The following is a 16,812-nucleotide window of genomic DNA, read 5'->3' as shown; positions in this document are numbered from 1 at the left end:
GAATTGTTTGTCAGGACCACTGAGTCACTTCACTGCTCAACGACTTGTGTATATTGTCTTTGTGGGTTCATCAGTTCAAAGCCATTATTTGGAAGTGGTTTGTGTCTTGGTTCTCTTTAATATGTTCTGGTGCAACAATCCTGAATGGGAGAGTGACATGATGGACTTTTTCCTTTCTGTCATGTGTTTTTTTTTTTTTATACCGACTATGATCAAGGCGAGTTCACTGGGTTGTGCCACTGAGTCAGACTTGTAAACATGCGCTGGCCCGCAACACACACCTTGGTACAAAAATGTGTTCCTCTTTTCTAATCTCATCTGACAGACATGCCAGTCATGCACATTAAATGGCACAAACAGACTCGGGCACACAAACAGGAAATCAGCAGAACAAGACTGCACATCAGTTGCAGGCTAAAACTGAACCAGGTGTGATAAAATAAATCGTCAGTCAGTTCACTGGAATTCCATTACAACTCAGAGATCGTTCTCACTCTCCATTGCTATGCGTGCAGCAGTAATATCATGCAAGTCTGAATCAACACTTCTGACTCAAAAAAAACAAAAAAACAGTCAGTGGCTGATGTGCTTGGTGTCACCCACAGGAGCACAACCTAGACTGGTTCCCACGGATGCGTGCCATGTCTCTGGTGAGCAGCGATGCAGAGGGGGAGCAAAATGAAATCAGGAACCTGCAGGAAAAGCTGGAGTCGACCATGAGGCTGGTGGCCAACCTGTCTGGACAGCTGACTGAGCTCAAGGAGCAGGTTTGTCACGTGACAGCACGTCATGCACTCCCTCATTTTGTTGATTCATTTTTCTTTCACCTCCATTTTGACAGTATACTGCAGATTTTCTGAGACCATCTTAGATGTTCAGCCGCTCGGCACTCACCAGCACATTTTCATGGACAATACCATGCTTCCAGGTGTATAATCCCCATTATGGAACTGGTGACTCAGACTAAGATTTAGTGTATTGATGTATTTTGCTTAGCCTTTCCTTCTCTAAACAGATGTGTTCATGCACAACTTAAAATACACAGTATCTGTATAACTTCCTGGAGTCAAGAATAACTTAAGCTCCCCACCCCCAGCAGCATTTTAAGAGTTCATGCCAAATGAGAGGTGATGGAAACTCTTTTTGTTTCTCCTTGCAGATGACAGAGCAGAGGAAGCAGAAACAACGAATTGGTCTTCTTGGTCATCCTCCTCACATGAACATCAATCCCCAGCAGCCTGCCTGAGGGCCCTTGAGGGCCCATTTCACTAGTGCCTGCGCACTCCCGACTGTGTACCACATGTTAGACAGGAGGATGCCAAAACGTGTCTGTCTCCAGTATGTATGTAGGTCGATGTCTGACTCTATACTTCACCAGATGCTCCTACAATAAGTATTTCTACAGCATGTGTGCTTCTGAGTGTCTGTGTGAAGTGGAGGTTATCCAAGTACTTTACTCATGGTCTGTAGTGTGGATGTGTCTGTGTGGGTGGAGTGTGCACCAAGTGCCTCAGGACCTCAGCAGCCAGTCCTGTAGGTTTAGGAGATAAAGATACTGACTTTAGCTTTACAACCCTGAATGCCTTGCGCGTTGTACCACACTAACAGCATGCCAAAGGTCAGCCATTGTTCCTGAGGAGGTATTCCTCTCAAATGGCTTCCTGTTGAGGTTTGAATCCTCAGCGTTGCACCAGCAAACTCAGGTCACACGAGGATTTGAAGATTTGACGGTTTGTGTTTTGAACCCTACGACACATAATTTAAATCACTTTTGTCTGACAGCAATATGAAGACTTAATGATATGCAATGTCTTTATAATGAACTATTTTTGGGAACTGGTATTTGCTTTTTATATCTGAAATGATCTTTTATTTAAAACAACACCTGTAAACAGTCATCAGACTTTTTCTTAATGCTGTTATGAAACCTATACAGTATACAGAGTTTTTGTTGTTGTTGTTGTTGTTGTTGTTGTTTTTATCTTGAGAGCAAACATTTCTTCAGCTTTGAGAATTTAGCAACTCACTTGAAGGCTGTACTCGTTCCAGGGCACCTGTGCCTTTTGAGGGGACTTGTTGTGAAGAATAAAAATATTGACCGTTTAGAATATTTTCTACAACTATTATTTTCAGTAACGATCCACAGAAATCCTACAGGGGGGAAATCGTGTGACTGCTTCACTCTGAAGCCAGTGCCAGTTTGTGCTTGATAACAGTAGTAATAGAGATCACGTTGTAGAACCAAACTTATAGGGTTTTGGGAGAAATGTTAAATTAGATTTATTATTTTTCTCTACACTGAATTATTTAATATTCTTTTCATTCATTTATTTAGGCCTAAAGCACTGACATTTTCTGTAGCACATAAATGATTGTTACATTTTTTTGTTGGTCACTTGATAAAAGATCCACAAGAGAATGACTGTTTGAGTGTTTGGGTGTATGTGAAGGAAAAAAGGAGGACTAATATATGAAATCTGGAGTGCTGCTTGACCAAAATGAACTTTTATACAAATAGATGGTTTGTGTCTGAATTGTACATTCCATTCTTGGAGTCTATTTAAATAAACAGGTGTGTAAAATGATCTGTTGGTGAGTGCTTAATAGTATCTGCAGTACCAGAACATATAAGACTAAAGGCAATGAGAATGTTGCCACTTTTTTAATTATCTGTGTAAGTGCTAATTTGCTCACAGCTCTTGGGGTGCTGTTTCTCTGAAGTGCCGCAATCAGATGAATGAATGAATAGTCTCACAGAGAAGTGAATTTGCCGGCAGATGACCTCTGAAATCTTATCTGTGGTCCTCTGCAAATGAGGAAGCGTACTTATCTTATAACCACACTGCATGAGGAAATATGTCAGCTTGCTGAGCACACACAGAAGTTATGCATGTTCAGTTTTAATGTGACCTTTTCGGACTTTGGACCATATTGGCTTTTAGACGGATCCTTTCTGAAGACAGATAATATATTGTAAATATAATGTATGTGTTATTTAAACATAAATTAAGTTATAATAGTTTATTGCATCTTAAAACCTTTTACTTTATATTGACAATAGTAAAGGGGGAAAAGAATGTAACAATGTCTGCAAGTGGAGTAAAACAAAAGTACCGTTCAGACTTTTCAAAAAGCCAAATTTGCTGTTAAATTGTGTTGCATTTCTTCCATCATTGTTACTGAATTACAGCTGAATCAGGAACACGTGTTGTGGTTTTGTTATTATTGAGGCCTGTCATCCCCCCATTTTTTATTTAATTAGCAACACACAAGGAATTTCTTATTTAAAGGTCTTTTAGAAAAGCTCATGTGATCATAGGATGCGAGTCCTTTAAAGCTTTCCCTCAGTTGTTACTGTGACAGAGGCTACCTTACTCAAAAAACATCAGTTTGTTTGAGGTAATTGTCTGACAACTGCTACTGTCTTTACTAATTTTTCTCAGATAAGTTAGATGGATGGTCAAAATGAAACACTTACTAGCGTGTGAGGAAGTCTGCCTTTTAGTGCAATACTTGACTCAAGGGAATTTTGTGTAAGCTGTTAAAATTACATGAAGAGTATGTCTCTCTCTCTCTCTCTCTCTCTCTCTCTCTCACACACACACACACACACACACACACACACGCATATCCAAAATGCTGTCAAGCTCTGCCTCTCAAAATACCTTAGAAATGTGCCTTTTGGCTTGCAAGACTGGATTTTGTGTACATATCTTGAAAAATAGTCTTTGAAATCAGTAAATTGTCATATCTATATTTTTATATCCATATCAATAGATAGATAGATATGTTTTGTAAGGAGAGCATTTTTTTTCACATTGACTTGACTTAACTACCAGAGGAACAAATTACACATTTTAATAAGACTGATGAAAAAAATCATGATCACCAATGTCTGTGAAATGAAATCACACTTCCTTTTCACATTTGACATGTGCATAGGCTGCTGTTGGTGTACTGTGGTGATTATCTTTGATTACAGGTCGGTTAAGGTGCGATGGACCTGTAATGTTCTTAATGAGTAGAAATGTCCTTGTGTATAGAATTTGTTAGGAAATAATCAAACAAGATTGTATTTTATGTTTAACTATCTAATTGTCATAGAGAAAATGAGTATGTGGTACTCTTTACTTCAACATTGCTTAAGGGTTATTAGAGATTTCTTCTAGTAATTATGGTAGTCAATAGAAACAAAGCTGTCTTTATGTACCTTTTAATTTGCCATGAGAAAAGGATTTGATGACAATGTGCGTTTCAGAAGGGTGAACTGGTGAGCGCTGTGCTTCTAGCCTGCAGCAGACAGGTGCAGCTGCCGTGTGCTGGATGTGCTGGATGTGCCCTGCGCGCTCAGCGGGCTGCCGGGGCCATGAGAGGATCAACGTGACAGGCGGCAGCGCCTCATGACAACAAACACTCGACTCCACAGACCCATCCACGCACAGGTGCACGTGGTTCTTCGGCTATGACCGCATTGTACACGCTGGAGCTCACCTGCTTTCTGCACGCTGCTGAGTGCTGTGGGTTATTATTATCATCATAATTATAATTATAATAATTATTACTATGACTATCAGGTTCTGTGGGAATAAAATCTAACATGGAAGCAAAAACAAATAGGCTTCCCAAGCTGTTATCGTTATACATAAAAACATAATCGATTGTCGTTGGCCACTGAGTGCAGAGCTCATAACATTTCTTAAACCTCAATTCATCAGAAAACACTCCTGAAGCTCTCGGTTTAAAGTGACTTCTTTGCGTGGCGTTCTGTGGCATCACTGCTGTAGATAATACTCCTGCGGGCTGTTATTTTCTCCTGTTGCTTCTACAGTATTTTAATTGTGTTCATTTTGAATGTTATTGGCAGTAGCAGAGCCACTCGCCTCCCGTGCCCCGGGCCTGCTGAACTCCTGCACTGGTTCTCTGCCAGCACGTTCCCTGAGCCGTGGCGAGCGCAGCCTTGTTTCCATACACTTCAGCATGGTGGTACACGGGATCCGACACGCACCGCCCCTCCTTCTGACGTCCGCTGCCGTCCGCCCACTGAGGCTGCTCATCGGCGGAAAGTGGGCCGTCCCTCCGCCGAGGATACAGCGCCGTCTAACACGTGAGCCTCATGTGACAGAGGTAGGTCAGGCTGAGCGGAGAGTCAGAGGGTTTATTTAACTCGTCGCTCTGTCCTCCCCCGCTTTCCCAACGCGCCACCAAGAGGGTTACCTTCCTTCTGCGGCAGGACCACGGCGTGGAAAATCGCAAGGACTTACTTGTAAAAAACCGAAATAACCTTCTCATTCGCGAGAGTAGCGTTAAACTATAAGAATCGATTTTTTTTAAAGCATTTTAGTGCATTTCACTAACTGCCGCCTTTTTTAGTTTGTTTCTCATCACGCGTAAATAAATGCGTTTTTATTTGTGACTGCGTTGGAAAAGTAGCTCGACTCTGACTGCGTAATTGGAGTTAAAAGAATGGAGCGAATTCCGAGCGCCCAACCACCTCCTCCTCTGACCAAACACCAGGCTGATCTGTCAGACGTGCAGGGGTAAGTCATACTTTGGACAAACGGCTCTTAACTAGATTGCGCTGCCTTCTCCTCATGCGCGCGTATGTTATTTATTCTGTGCCTCATACTTCACCAGAACATCACCTCATACCGCTGTTCTCTCTCTTTTTTTTCTTATGAATTTGTCCAGGATGGATTTCCCGATGTATGTTTATAAACCCAGACGAGGACTGAAGAGAGGAGAGGAGAGCAAGGTCCGTTATCAATTTATTTCCTGCTTACTTTTAACGTTACAGGCCTAATCATACACTTAAAGGGCGTGAACTACAAGCGAGGACTTGCTGGCAGCAGTCCTGTAGTCCCATAAATGGTTGACCTAATTTGCTATATGACATAACTCCTGGAGTCCTCCCTATCGGTGTGACTGCCTCTGATCACAAAGAGCTGCTTGTGTGTGTGTTTATACGTACTGTTTATACTTGCAGGAAACCTACAAGCTGCCTCACAGACTTATTGAAAAGAAAAGGCGTGACCGGATAAACGAGTGCATCGCTCAGCTGAAAGATTTATTGCCAGAGCACCTGAAACTCACGGTAAGTTCCTGCCGTAGTTGGGAGGGATAATGGGATTCACTGCGTTTAGTGGCACGCACCATCGAGCGGCTGTTCAGTGGTATTACATCATCTGCGCTGAGTGCGTCAGCAGGCAGTAAATGACAGCTTAGAAGGGCGCGTCTTCAGTCGTTGTTTAAGCTGGGGATTTAGAATATCACTTCAATTCCATGCGATTAGTTTAATTGTAATATAATTAATAGTACAGACAGAGTTTTCTACGTGTAGTTTATATAATCCCGTATCACATCCAGTATTTCCTGTAGATTATTTTTGCCAGTTTGGTTGCTGCTGAGGATGGCACAGCCAAGATCATGAGGAACATGTGTACATGGGTAGTAAAGCTGAGTCGCTGTGTGTTATATAACAGGTGAGGATGTGCTGACTGTGTGTGTTTCCTACAGACTCTGGGCCATCTGGAGAAGGCTGTGGTCTTAGAGCTGACACTGAAGCACGTGAAAGCCCTCACCTCCCTTCTGGAGCAGCAACAGCAGAAGATCTTGGCTCTGCAGAACGGCATGCAAATTGGTGAGCTGCAGATCACTTACACACACGCATATGCATGTGGAACATGATGGTTTTGTTAGACAGAATTCAAATGATCACGCTGAATACACAATGGTAGGATTATGCAGACCTACAAGGAAATAAGTGACTTCAGAAATAGCTGTAGCTGCTGGGAACGAGACTTGACGTCAGCATTGCTGAGTTTCTGACTGTGTGATTTCTCGTTGCCTTTACAGAGCAGCCTCCTGTCAACCAGGAGAAGTCGGAGGAGATGTTCCGCTCTGGCTTCCATATGTGTGCCAAGGAGATTCTTCAGTATCTAGCCAGTCATGAGGCTGATGGAAACTTCGCACCATCCCATGTGATCAATCACCTTCACAAGTTAGCTGCAGAGGTGCTACAAAGTCCGATACGACCCCGCACCCCTCTCAGCCCTCAATCTGAGGAGATCCCTGCCTACCACCAGCACCAGCCTCACAAGGAGATGCCCACCAGCCTACCGCCTAAACCCAGTGAGGGGTATGGGAGGAACTGTGTGCCTGTCATTCAGCGGGCGTATGCTCCGCCAAGCAGTGAGCAGAGTGGCAGTGATACGGATACAGACAGCGGCTATGGGGGAGAGCTGGAGAAGACAGAATCGGTGGCGCAGCAGGGACGACCAGATTACTACGGTCAGGAGAGCCATCTGAAGCGAGCGCAGGGTGAGAGGCAGAGCTCTGGCATCAAGCAGGAGGATGACGAGCCGCGTCACAAACGTCCCCGGGTGGAGTCGTCTGAGGATGAGCTGCTCTCAGGTGGAGAATCGTCATCATCCTCGAGCGGTTACGGCAGTTACATGAGTGTATCCCCCAACCATCCACCTCCTCCACATCCCCTTTGCATGCCTTTCTACCTCATTCCACCTTCTGCTGCAGCCTACCTGCCAATGCTGGAGAAATGCTGGTACCCCGGAACTGTGCCCATGCTCTACCCTGGCATGGGAAGCTCTTCACCCGCCATGTCCAATGAAAGACCACCTCCACCTCAACTAGTGTTGTCTCCCAGGGGAGGCTCTCCAGCCCCGGCCATATCTCAGACCCCCATGGACTCCCCTGCCCTCCTTCAGGCACTAAAGCAGGTACCACCCCTCAACCTGGAAACCAAAGACTGAGACACAGGAAAAGAGGTGATCCTGTTCTGGTACCCAGGAGCAGAGACAGTAATCAGAATGAGAACATGACTGAGCCTTTCTGTAATCCATACTCATTCCTGTCCTCTGTTTCTCTGCTGGGAGGTCAAACAGCAAACAAGAAAACTGATGTAGAACTCATCATGAGGTGATGCAGGGGAGTGCGGCATGCATCCACACTCGGAAGATACAAAGCTCTGGTTGAATGTTTCATGCTCAGTGATATTACTGCAAAGGCCAATGTATCGTGTAAACCGGACCTGCCCTGCACACACACCAACACACACACACACACACACACACACTCTTGGTTGAATGTAAAGAAAGATGTTTTTTAGATGCTGCTGTGAAAGTAGAAACGCCGATAACACTGATGCATCTCACATGTAGCTGTTGCAGTAGTGACACGCCATCTTTGTACTTTGTACTAAAGTGTTGCCCCAAAGGTTAGCAGTAATATTTCCCCCAGAGTTTGTTGCCCATATGTCACCACTGTTATCACGGAAAATGCCCTTCCACCCAGACACTATGATGACTGGCACCATAAAATAAAACCTCAAATATGTACAGACGAGAACAAGGGTACACCTAATGCAAGGATGAAGGAATGGGCCACCACATGACCACACTGAATGAGAAGTTCTGTTTTTCTTTAAGAAACAGAGAGTTTAGATGGATTTTCTGTAATTACTGTTTATAGACCTCTTGTACATTTCTATTTTTGATACCTGTTCTTGCACTCTGCCCGTCCAGAGAGATAGAAGGAGGGCAGAGTGTGGAAAATTGTACGTTGTGTACTCAGAAACTGTGTACATACTGTAGCACTGTGCTGGACCTGGTCTGCATACTCAACATCTGTTTCTGCTCAAGTCAAACCTGGTGTTTGTTCTTGCTGTTGCCTTTTCTTTTTTTTTTCTTTTCTTTTTTTGTGAAAAGCTGATAAATCTCAGATGTTTATTCTCTGTACTACGTATGAATACTGGAGTCAAAGAAGTGAGGAGAGAAGTGAATGTAAAAGTTTTACCAGAAGACTAGTTTTCTATAGAAAGAGGTACTTGAGATTTTATATTTTGGGACCTACATGAAAGATGTTTGATGTACATATTTTGTCTATAAATGTTGATATACATTATATAAGTGTATTAATAAAGTATTTTTTTCCAGTGGAAAATCGCTTTAACTATATGTGTGTGAAAGAGAAGGAGCGAGGGTGCGTGAAAACATCTAGCAATGAAATTCAGTCTGTTAACTTTTAGCGCTTTTACAGCAACACAGCACTCATGTCACCGGGAACACTTATGTAATGGCAGATCGGTAGCCAGGCTCTCCTGCTGGTTAACCGTCTGTGCCTACTAATACAGCAACAAGTGAGCACATGAGTGTAAACAGTTTCAGTTAATCTCTTGAGGCAATAATCAGGATCCATCTGCATCTCGTCAACAGCCTTGACAGAGAGACATGTTTGTTATTGGTTGCGTGATTCAGTATGAAATGCAACAATCCCAGTTTAAATCCCAATTTCAACATTACTCACTGTATTTATGCGCCTTGTGTTATGCTGTGCAGACTGAAGAGGTACATCAAAACATGCAGATGCATAAATCAGAGCAAATTGTACTTTGTACTTAAGACTGTATTGCGCAATCAAGTTTGTTGGCCACGTGACAGCACGTTCAAGGTTTTTCCTGCTGCAGATATCAACATGTTTGCATTCACACACAAGAGCAGCGTATCCAGTCTCAACACTCAACACCACAAACTCTTCAGCCACATATTATTACTGTTTCCATTATCATTTTGGACACGTAGCAGTGTTGCTTTGTTCCATATCTGGTTTGTTTGTACAAACTCAAGCCCAAAGTCCGTGACCTGGAACCTAAATGTTACTAGTTCCTCCTAAACTGATAATCTTTAAGTTCATTTCCATTCACTTGGAGTCCAAGGAGTTTTTATTTCTGCAATGAGATTCCATTTGCAGTCTGATTTTAAAGGTGAAGCTTACCCATCACCTCAGCCACTTTAGCAATTTTCTTTTTTCTCATAAGTTTGGTCCTGGAGGCCTAGTGCTTTAGATGTTCACCATATAACCACAAGTATTGTGGTCGTGGTGCACTAACCACCTGTCTTCATTTCCTGTCTGTTTCCTAGTTCTGTCAAACTGATCAACTTAGACGTCAAAGACGCCACAAAAAAGTAGATCTCACTTCTGCAATTTCATTTGTTGATTATTTTTTACATGTAGGTCAGGCAAATGCCCAGACTTGATTAGTTCTTTATAAAATTGTTGGCAATAAATTCAGTTCATTGGATCAAATTTGTGGCAGTTTAATGTGTATAGGTGTCTAAATTGTGCAGGAGAGGTCTGTTAAGCAACCAGTTGTCAGTAGCTCATGAGGTGGGTCATCAGATCAAATCAGATAAACCAAATATTACTGAAGATGTACCAACATCTGGATGAGGACTGCCAATTCTTTGCTATTTAATTCCCTCTCCTAGAAAGACTCTGGCTTAAACGTGTAATAAGATCATTGAGCCTTTATCGCCACCTGCTGGGGACTTAAAATACCTACACCCTGTCGCTAATGTTAATACAAGCTGATTATTATTTTCCAAAATACCGAACCAGTGATCATTTTGAATTGAATTAATTATTTTTGTTTGTTTTAATACAAATGAACTTCGACCAAATATTCAGTGTTGTCACATTCATAACAATCATAAAACGTACATTCAGATTCGAGTCAAACAAAACAAAATAAAATTCAAATTTACCACTGAAATATATTTAATGTTTAACAACTAATGTGAGAAGATAATATGTTGTTTATCAAGTTTCAATTCATCACAATATAAATGAAAAACAAAGTTGTTGCTAACAAAGCCTCTTTAAAACTTCCTTCTGTTTGCTTTCCATCTCCAATGCCTCTAGAGTTGATGCCCCACTGTGCACTGTCCTTTGTGTTTGTCTGTGCTCTGCCTTCGAGTGCAGAGCAATAACTGATGCCTGTGGATGCTGGGATGACATGACATTTTTTGATTACGACAGGCAGCGGTTCCAGCCCCAACATTTGGTCGCAAGCTAAAAACCTCCACAGCAGGAAGGGGACCCTGGAGTAAAGGAAAGACCCGCACAGAAGTCCTGTGTTGGTGCTCAAACGCTGTCTGGGGAAGAAAGGATCTGGACATCTGTGATCCATGTCCCGGACTGGGCTCAGATGTACTGTGTGACATCCTGTGAGGTGGGTTGAAGGAAAACGAAAGGCTCCACGGGACCAGAGCTGCCCCGTTGGCACCTGGACCCAAACCCAAACATCGTGCTTTCTTCTGAGGTTCAGTGTGCACCATCAAAGGCAGCTCAGACGCCAGATTACGACATGGCCTGCGAACATAGGAGGTATTCTGAACTTGTGTTCTTGCCTCACATTCCCTCTTTGGAGATGATGTTGATGTCAGGTGCCTCTTTTTCTCCCCAACAGCTTTGTTCTCCTTGCCTGAGCGACGAAAAGCAGCGACTGCGGAGGACCTTTGACCTGGTGGTTCATGTGTTGTTTCAACCTCCTCTCTCTGTGATTGGTTTGAAGGAAACTGGATGCTGAGAGGCGGGTTAGAAATAACAGTTTGTTTCTGTGAAGGTCTGGATTGCCTTATGGGGGCTCCTTCCACTAGCAGGTTCACTCCCACGTACTGAGGAACTTCAACTGCAGTCTGAGAGGGTGATAAAGCAAAACACACATAAATGCATTTGGTATAGCATGTATTATTCACTGGAATTCCCCTGGAAATGGGCACCTACTGCCTTTCAGCACTATGTGTAAAGATATTCGAACCTGTTTATAGATTAGCTGGAAGCCTCCTGTGTAGGCACTAGGATCAGTCCGTCGGTCGAGAACAACCCTCAGCGTGTCCAGTTGCACAGCAGGACAGAGGCGAGCAGTCACGGCGGTGGAACAGGCCATAGTCGGACTAGCGTTGATCTCCAGAAGCCAAGGCCTCAGATCTCTGCCTAACATAAAGTCGGCTCCGTAGAGCTCAAAGCTTGCTTTGCGGGGCTCAACCAGGTCCTGAGCGGTCTGCAGGGCATGGACCACTGCTTGCTGCATGCCTGGGACCACCACTGACTCCCACTCTGCCCCATGGCCTTGCTGCTGCAGAAAAGCACGGAACTGAGAGCAGGACCACATGTTGTCCCCAGGCACTCCTGGATGGCGGTCACAGGCTGGCTGAAAGTGCTTCTGGATGGAGTTGTTGCACAGGTGGACTGAGCTGAGGAGAATAACAAAGGAGGAGCTCATGAAGGTAAAATGTGCTTTGAATAAAATGGATACATGTTCTAATTGTATTGTGACAAATACATAATTTGTTTATTTCCTTTGTCCAACTCACTGTCTCACCTGTCCAGAGTTTTTGTCGAGTAGGGCTGAGTGGAGAACCGGAGGTAGCACTCTTTGTAGAACCAGACAGTCAGAGGGTTCCAGTCGGTGACGAGGAACCACTGACGAAGATCAAACTTGGTGCCATGGACTAACAGAGGACGTTCCAGGTATTTCTGAACCACCCATTTACTCTCCTTAGTCAGAGCTCTGTCACTGTCCACAAGTGCCAAAATCTCGTCCAGGCGATCTATGCACATGATACCTGGGTGGTTGAGAATCAAAAGAAGGTAAAAGATGAATTCATAAGATTACTATGCAACTATACTCATTATTACAAATAAAGGCCTCACCTCGTCCTCTTGACTTGGCACCAGGTTTGATGATCCAGATGTTATTTAGTCCGTCTGTATCAAGCTGAGGGCAAACCTCGCGCAGTCTTGTCAACATGGCCTGACAGCGCTGCACAAACCCACTACTGTCTCTGATCGATGCACCCTCACTGCACCAAAACATTACACTCATAGATTGAGTTTACTGATGTGCAGATTCACTACATCTTACTTTTAGGCTTTAATCCAGTCAATAATTGTGTTGGGTCCGTCTCTGTCTCTTGTGTTCAGAAAAATATGTGAGTGTAAAAATGTGTCGATGTCTTTACAAACAATATCTGTGTCCAGCTCACATACAGTAAGTTTGAAAAAAATGTTGGACGGTGGGGAACAGGTTCACCCAGCAGTTCAGATAAAAGGAAAGGCGATAGCGTTCTGAAAGTGTAGCTCAATGACAAATGTGGACCTGTTTGCATACAGGTTTATTTCCATTTTTTTTAAATTACCTGTTTAACAACTGCCGTGAAAGTACTCTATAAACACTAGCAGGCCGTATCATGTATCATTCCAGTGAGCACTTCTCTATTGTAAACCTGACTCTATATTTACCCCCAACCCGAGTCCTAAGGATTCTGAATTTCAAATGATGAGAGTGACAGCTTTTTTCTTTGAGATACATTTTAGGGGTAGTTTTTGATAATCTGACAAGCTGGCTTGTGCTGTTACTGCTGCAGACAGAGTTAGTGTGACCTATGAAGGACTGTTCTGTTCTAGTAAACCCCATGAGGCACCCAGAAAACACACTCACTGAACAATCATGTAGAAGTCTTGCAGAAACTCCGCCCACTGCTGCTCCTCCACTGAGGAGGGTGTTTCTCTAGTTACATCAATGTCGCCGTGCTCTAAAACACTTAGAAACTCTTGACACACGTGTAAAGCAGTGTCGATCACTCCTGCATCAACATATCGACGCTCCGCATAATCCAACTCTGTAGGGAGAGAAAAGATTGGTATCAATGGTGCATTTTTAATTGCATCTATCACCATCATCAGTTTTTGCCTTTTTCTTTCTTGCCCGCAGCTCCGTCTCGTCTCCATCCACTTGTCTCCACCACATGCTGCAGCAGGCTGGTGCATGCTGTCCTCCTGAAATCCTCTGCATTGCCACCACAGAACAACAAAACAAGAGATACAGAGAGTGCATGTAGTCCATTTTTAACCTCCATTTACACTTCATGCATCTCTAATCCAGATATGATTTTTCCACGTACCATTCAGACCTGGACACATCATTGTATTTTTGACAGTTTAAAGGTTTGGCTATGAGTTGATAAAGCCATGGATCAGACCTATGAATGCTTGTTTTTCATCCTCTGCTCCAAGCCTGTAGCATCTTGGGAAGAAGGTGTCAGGATCTGCTGTATCAAACCACTGAAGATTACGCAGATTCACACAGAGCCCCACCTGAAAAACACGAGATGGAGAGTAACAGCTGACATATGGGCAAAGATGAGCAACTTGCATTTTTGCTGGTCAGCCAACAGAGACTCTTCAGTGATGAGACCTTGGTAGTAAACGTTCCAGCATTCGCATAGTGATTGGTGATTTGATCATGCCGTAAGGAGCGACAGTCTACATCATCGCGACGTGTTGTCCAGTAGAAATGCGTCGTTTCATTTCGAACCAGGCGCGACTGCAAAGGGTTGAGGAAGAGTAAAGTCAGCTGACTGAGGCAGAATAATGAAAACAAGACACACACACGGAAATGGTGTAATGCGAGCATTACAGGTCAAAGCGCATTTGCATTGCTTTCAGACTGTGCAAGATGTCAGTGTCATGTTGGTTCACTTTATCTTACCATGAAGCCATACATGTCATCAAGGTTCTCCTCTTTCTCGCCTTCATCCACTCTCTCTGTAAGAGATAAGTAAAGAGTGTGTGTGTGTGTGTGTGTGTGTGCAAGCAGGCTCTCGTGTGTTAAAAGAGTTGGGGTCTGTAACATGGTACACAGTGTATCATTTATCAGGTGTGCAGGTATCCATCTATGGATCTAAACTAGTGCTTGAATTACATTTCCCCTAACCCCTCTTGCACCTTTATTGACAGAGAATGTTATTGACAAATTTTAAATCACATAAAATAATGTGTAAGACAAAAACATTTAGCACTTTATTAGAAACCGTGTGCAGGGTCTCACACCACACACTCATTATTTTACCTGTAACCAAATCAGTTCTGCACAGCAGTTTGCTTCAGTGTTATTGGCATGAACAATGCATCCCTTGCTAAATGAATGTCGGATTTGGTAGATCTAGTGAGGATCTATTGTCTCACCAGCGCTGACATCACCATCATCGCCATCCTCCTCCTCGTCACCATGGCAATGAGGTGCTCTCTGGACAGGATGGGGCAAACGCCGTTCAACCCACCCTCTGGCCCATAAGGCAGCACGGATCACAGGATAGGGTCCCTGCACTGAAAACACTTTCCTCGACTGAGAACGAGTGGAGGAGAGACAGAAAGAGTCAAATAAGACACATAGCATGTAAGAGGATAGCTGGGGAGTACACAGAGGTGTTAGAGTGGAGTCTGACTTGTGCTGAAAATCACCTTCACTGCTTTCTCCACCAGTGATTTTGCTGTTTTCAGCCTGTCTGGCTTGATTGCCGGCAGGGTTGGCACACCGCGACGTAACCTTCCTTCCACTGGAGCCACTGAGGATGGTAACGCTGAGACAAACTGCTTGATCAGATTTCAGTGTAACTCTGTGCACACGTACGCGCATGTATTTGTGTACGCAGTTCACTTACTTTGAATTTTCTGCATGTTATTTTTGTACAGCTCTCTCTTCAGCTGATCAACACATAGCATTCAGTCCTATGGACAGAGAGAGAAACAGAAATGTGTTAAATTTTAATAGACAAATGGACAGATAGATAGACAGACAGATAGTCAACTACAGAAGATGGATGTAAACTGGGTCAAGCTGACATCTAAATCTGGACAGAGCTGACTGAGGCTGTCATAGCTTCACATATCCAGGCGCAGGCATGCAGTACAAGCACATAACAGAAAAAACTGACACATCATGTATACTGTGGAAACACATCTTCAGCAGGCCACACTCACGGAGAACGAAGGTGGATTTATGGACCAAGTCTCTGTCGGTCATCTGTGACAGTGGTTACAAATGCATCAGAACTGTTCCCAAACTACCTCTAAAACAAGAACAGCGGAGATTTCACTTTGGACCTTAATATAGAGAGCTTAAAGTTGTCACCTTCCGGGCGGACGATCCGATCACTCTGCCCGTGGACTCGCTCAGTCCTGCATGCTCCAGCTGGGTGTTTATAGTTGCCATAACAGCCGTAGCCTACCTCAGAGAAACAGGACGCCTTGCAAGTCGATGAAAAATACCACCTTCAGCCATGCGTTAAAGAAAGTGGATCACTTAACTGACGCTATCCGTTGCAGTGTGGCTCACACGTGTAGACGACGTGCACCAGAAGCAGAAAACCAGCGACGACGCGCCATTTGTGCGGACGTGTTGCAAACTGAACAGCACAGAGAGAAACTGGCTGAGGAGGGTAAACCCGCTGAGCCAAATCCAATCAAGTGTTTGACAATGTGGCAGGTGGACACGGTCTCATATTTGTCCACAGTTCATGTTGAGGCCAATGTGGAGCCAAAACACTGTTGTACAGCAAAAACACTGTGGCTCAGGAACAAAACTACCTGTCCCGCATAGTGCTGATAGTACTGCACAGTAATAAGCGTGTATATGTCGCCGTTAACCCTTCAGACATCTGTGTATGATCCTAATAACGTGCAGGCGTTACAACCAACGTATCCCTTAGGCAATACCTTGGCCTCCCACAAGGTGGCGTCCAATGCTTTCTAGTGCGTTTGAACGTTTGCTACAGGATCAATAAGATCAAATAATAACTCCATCCCTGTTCTCTCTTTCATTCTGCTGCTCACTTTTGCACTCATGATTTACAGCTGAAATCTACATCGTCACGACTTGTTTGGTCATTTCCGCTGTGTTGTGTTACAAAGACTTTTTTTTCAGTGGAAGTTGAAAGTAACTGCTTTACTTAAGGGGAAAAGCTATTGTACCAGTGATTGTACCACTGTTGTACCACTTGATAACATCAACCTGTGAAAAACGTATGTTATTGTTTAAAGTTGTAATATATCTTGCTTCTAATATTCGTCTACTTTTTATTCAAGAATGTAGGTGCCTTTTGAGTTGAGAGGGAACACTTCTGTAAAGGATTTAAATGCTTCTGAAGTTTTTTTTTTCTCTTAATTGTGATAATTGCC

General features: G+C 43.6%; 3 protein-coding genes across 12 annotated transcripts in view; 2 read left to right on the top strand and 1 right to left on the bottom strand.

Moving 5' to 3' along the window:
* LOC124056498 (inositol 1,4,5-trisphosphate receptor type 1) overlaps positions 1-2,585 on the top strand; it is a 63,920-nt gene extending 61,335 nt beyond the window's left edge. For all 8 annotated transcript variants that reach the window (XM_046383988.1, XM_046383982.1, XM_046383987.1 and 5 more), the window contains 2 exons: positions 606-767; positions 1,160-2,585. In XM_046383988.1, coding sequence (XP_046239944.1) covers positions 606-767; positions 1,160-1,246 — 249 coding nt within the window. In that variant the 3' untranslated portion in view covers positions 1,247-2,585. The remainder of the gene's footprint in view (positions 1-605; positions 768-1,159) is intronic.
* Positions 2,586-5,108: 2,523 nt separating this feature from the next.
* Positions 5,109-8,955, top strand: LOC124056502 (class E basic helix-loop-helix protein 40-like). 2 transcript variants are annotated; one of them, XM_046383994.1, is made up of 6 exons: positions 5,113-5,263; positions 5,408-5,537; positions 5,689-5,752; positions 5,984-6,091; positions 6,514-6,637; positions 6,853-8,955. In XM_046383994.1, the coding sequence occupies exons 2-6, from the start codon at positions 5,464-5,466 to the stop codon at positions 7,764-7,766; spliced, it is 1,284 nt and encodes a 427-aa protein (XP_046239950.1). In that variant the 5' UTR covers positions 5,113-5,263; positions 5,408-5,463; the 3' UTR covers positions 7,767-8,955. The 2 variants fall into 2 exon arrangements, with proteins under 2 accessions (XP_046239949.1, XP_046239950.1); XM_046383993.1 differs by having other exon boundaries at positions 5,109-5,537.
* Positions 8,956-9,211: 256 nt separating this feature from the next.
* On the bottom strand, positions 9,212-16,617 carry ttll3 (tubulin tyrosine ligase-like family, member 3). 2 transcript variants are annotated; one of them, XM_046383990.1, is made up of 14 exons: positions 15,767-16,617; positions 15,616-15,658; positions 15,297-15,363; positions 15,097-15,215; positions 14,821-14,980; positions 14,345-14,400; positions 14,051-14,179; positions 13,836-13,950; positions 13,547-13,642; positions 13,295-13,475; positions 12,508-12,656; positions 12,176-12,419; positions 11,612-12,047; positions 9,212-11,489 (listed from the first exon to the last, which is right to left on the bottom strand). In XM_046383990.1, the coding sequence occupies exons 3-14, from the start codon at positions 15,355-15,357 to the stop codon at positions 10,710-10,712; spliced, it is 2,526 nt and encodes an 841-aa protein (XP_046239946.1). In that variant the 5' UTR covers positions 15,358-15,363; positions 15,616-15,658; positions 15,767-16,617; the 3' UTR covers positions 9,212-10,709. The 2 variants fall into 2 exon arrangements, with proteins under 2 accessions (XP_046239946.1, XP_046239945.1); XM_046383989.1 differs by lacking the exon at positions 15,616-15,658.
* Between the last annotated feature and the right edge of the window lie 195 nt (positions 16,618-16,812).

Source organism: Scatophagus argus, chromosome 3 (genome assembly GCF_020382885.2).
Source record: "Scatophagus argus isolate fScaArg1 chromosome 3, fScaArg1.pri, whole genome shotgun sequence".
NCBI classification, from domain to species: Eukaryota; Metazoa; Chordata; class Actinopteri; family Scatophagidae; genus Scatophagus; species Scatophagus argus.
The sequence above is the reverse complement of the archived record's forward strand: the minus strand, read 5'-3'. Positions and strand labels throughout refer to the sequence as shown.

Coding starts and splice junctions, on each gene's coding strand:
- LOC124056502 (XM_046383993.1), top strand. CDS start 5,464: ATGGAGCGAATTCCGAGCGCCCAACCACCTCCTCCTCTGACCAAACAC. Junction 6,092..6,513: donor CAGAGCACCTGAAACTCACG/GTAAGTTCCTGC, acceptor TGTTTCCTACAG/ACTCTGGGCCATCTGGAGAA. Junction 6,638..6,852: donor GCAGAACGGCATGCAAATTG/GTGAGCTGCAGA, acceptor TTGCCTTTACAG/AGCAGCCTCCTGTCAACCAG.
- ttll3 (XM_046383990.1), bottom strand. CDS start 15,357: ATGCTATGTGTTGATCAGCTGAAGAGAGAGCTGTACAAAAATAACATG. Junction 14,180..14,344: donor ATGACATGTATGGCTTCATG/GTAAGATAAAGT, acceptor AACCCTTTGCAG/TCGCGCCTGGTTCGAAATGA. Junction 13,476..13,546: donor TGCGGGCAAGAAAGAAAAAG/GCAAAAACTGAT, acceptor CTCTCCCTACAG/AGTTGGATTATGCGGAGCGT.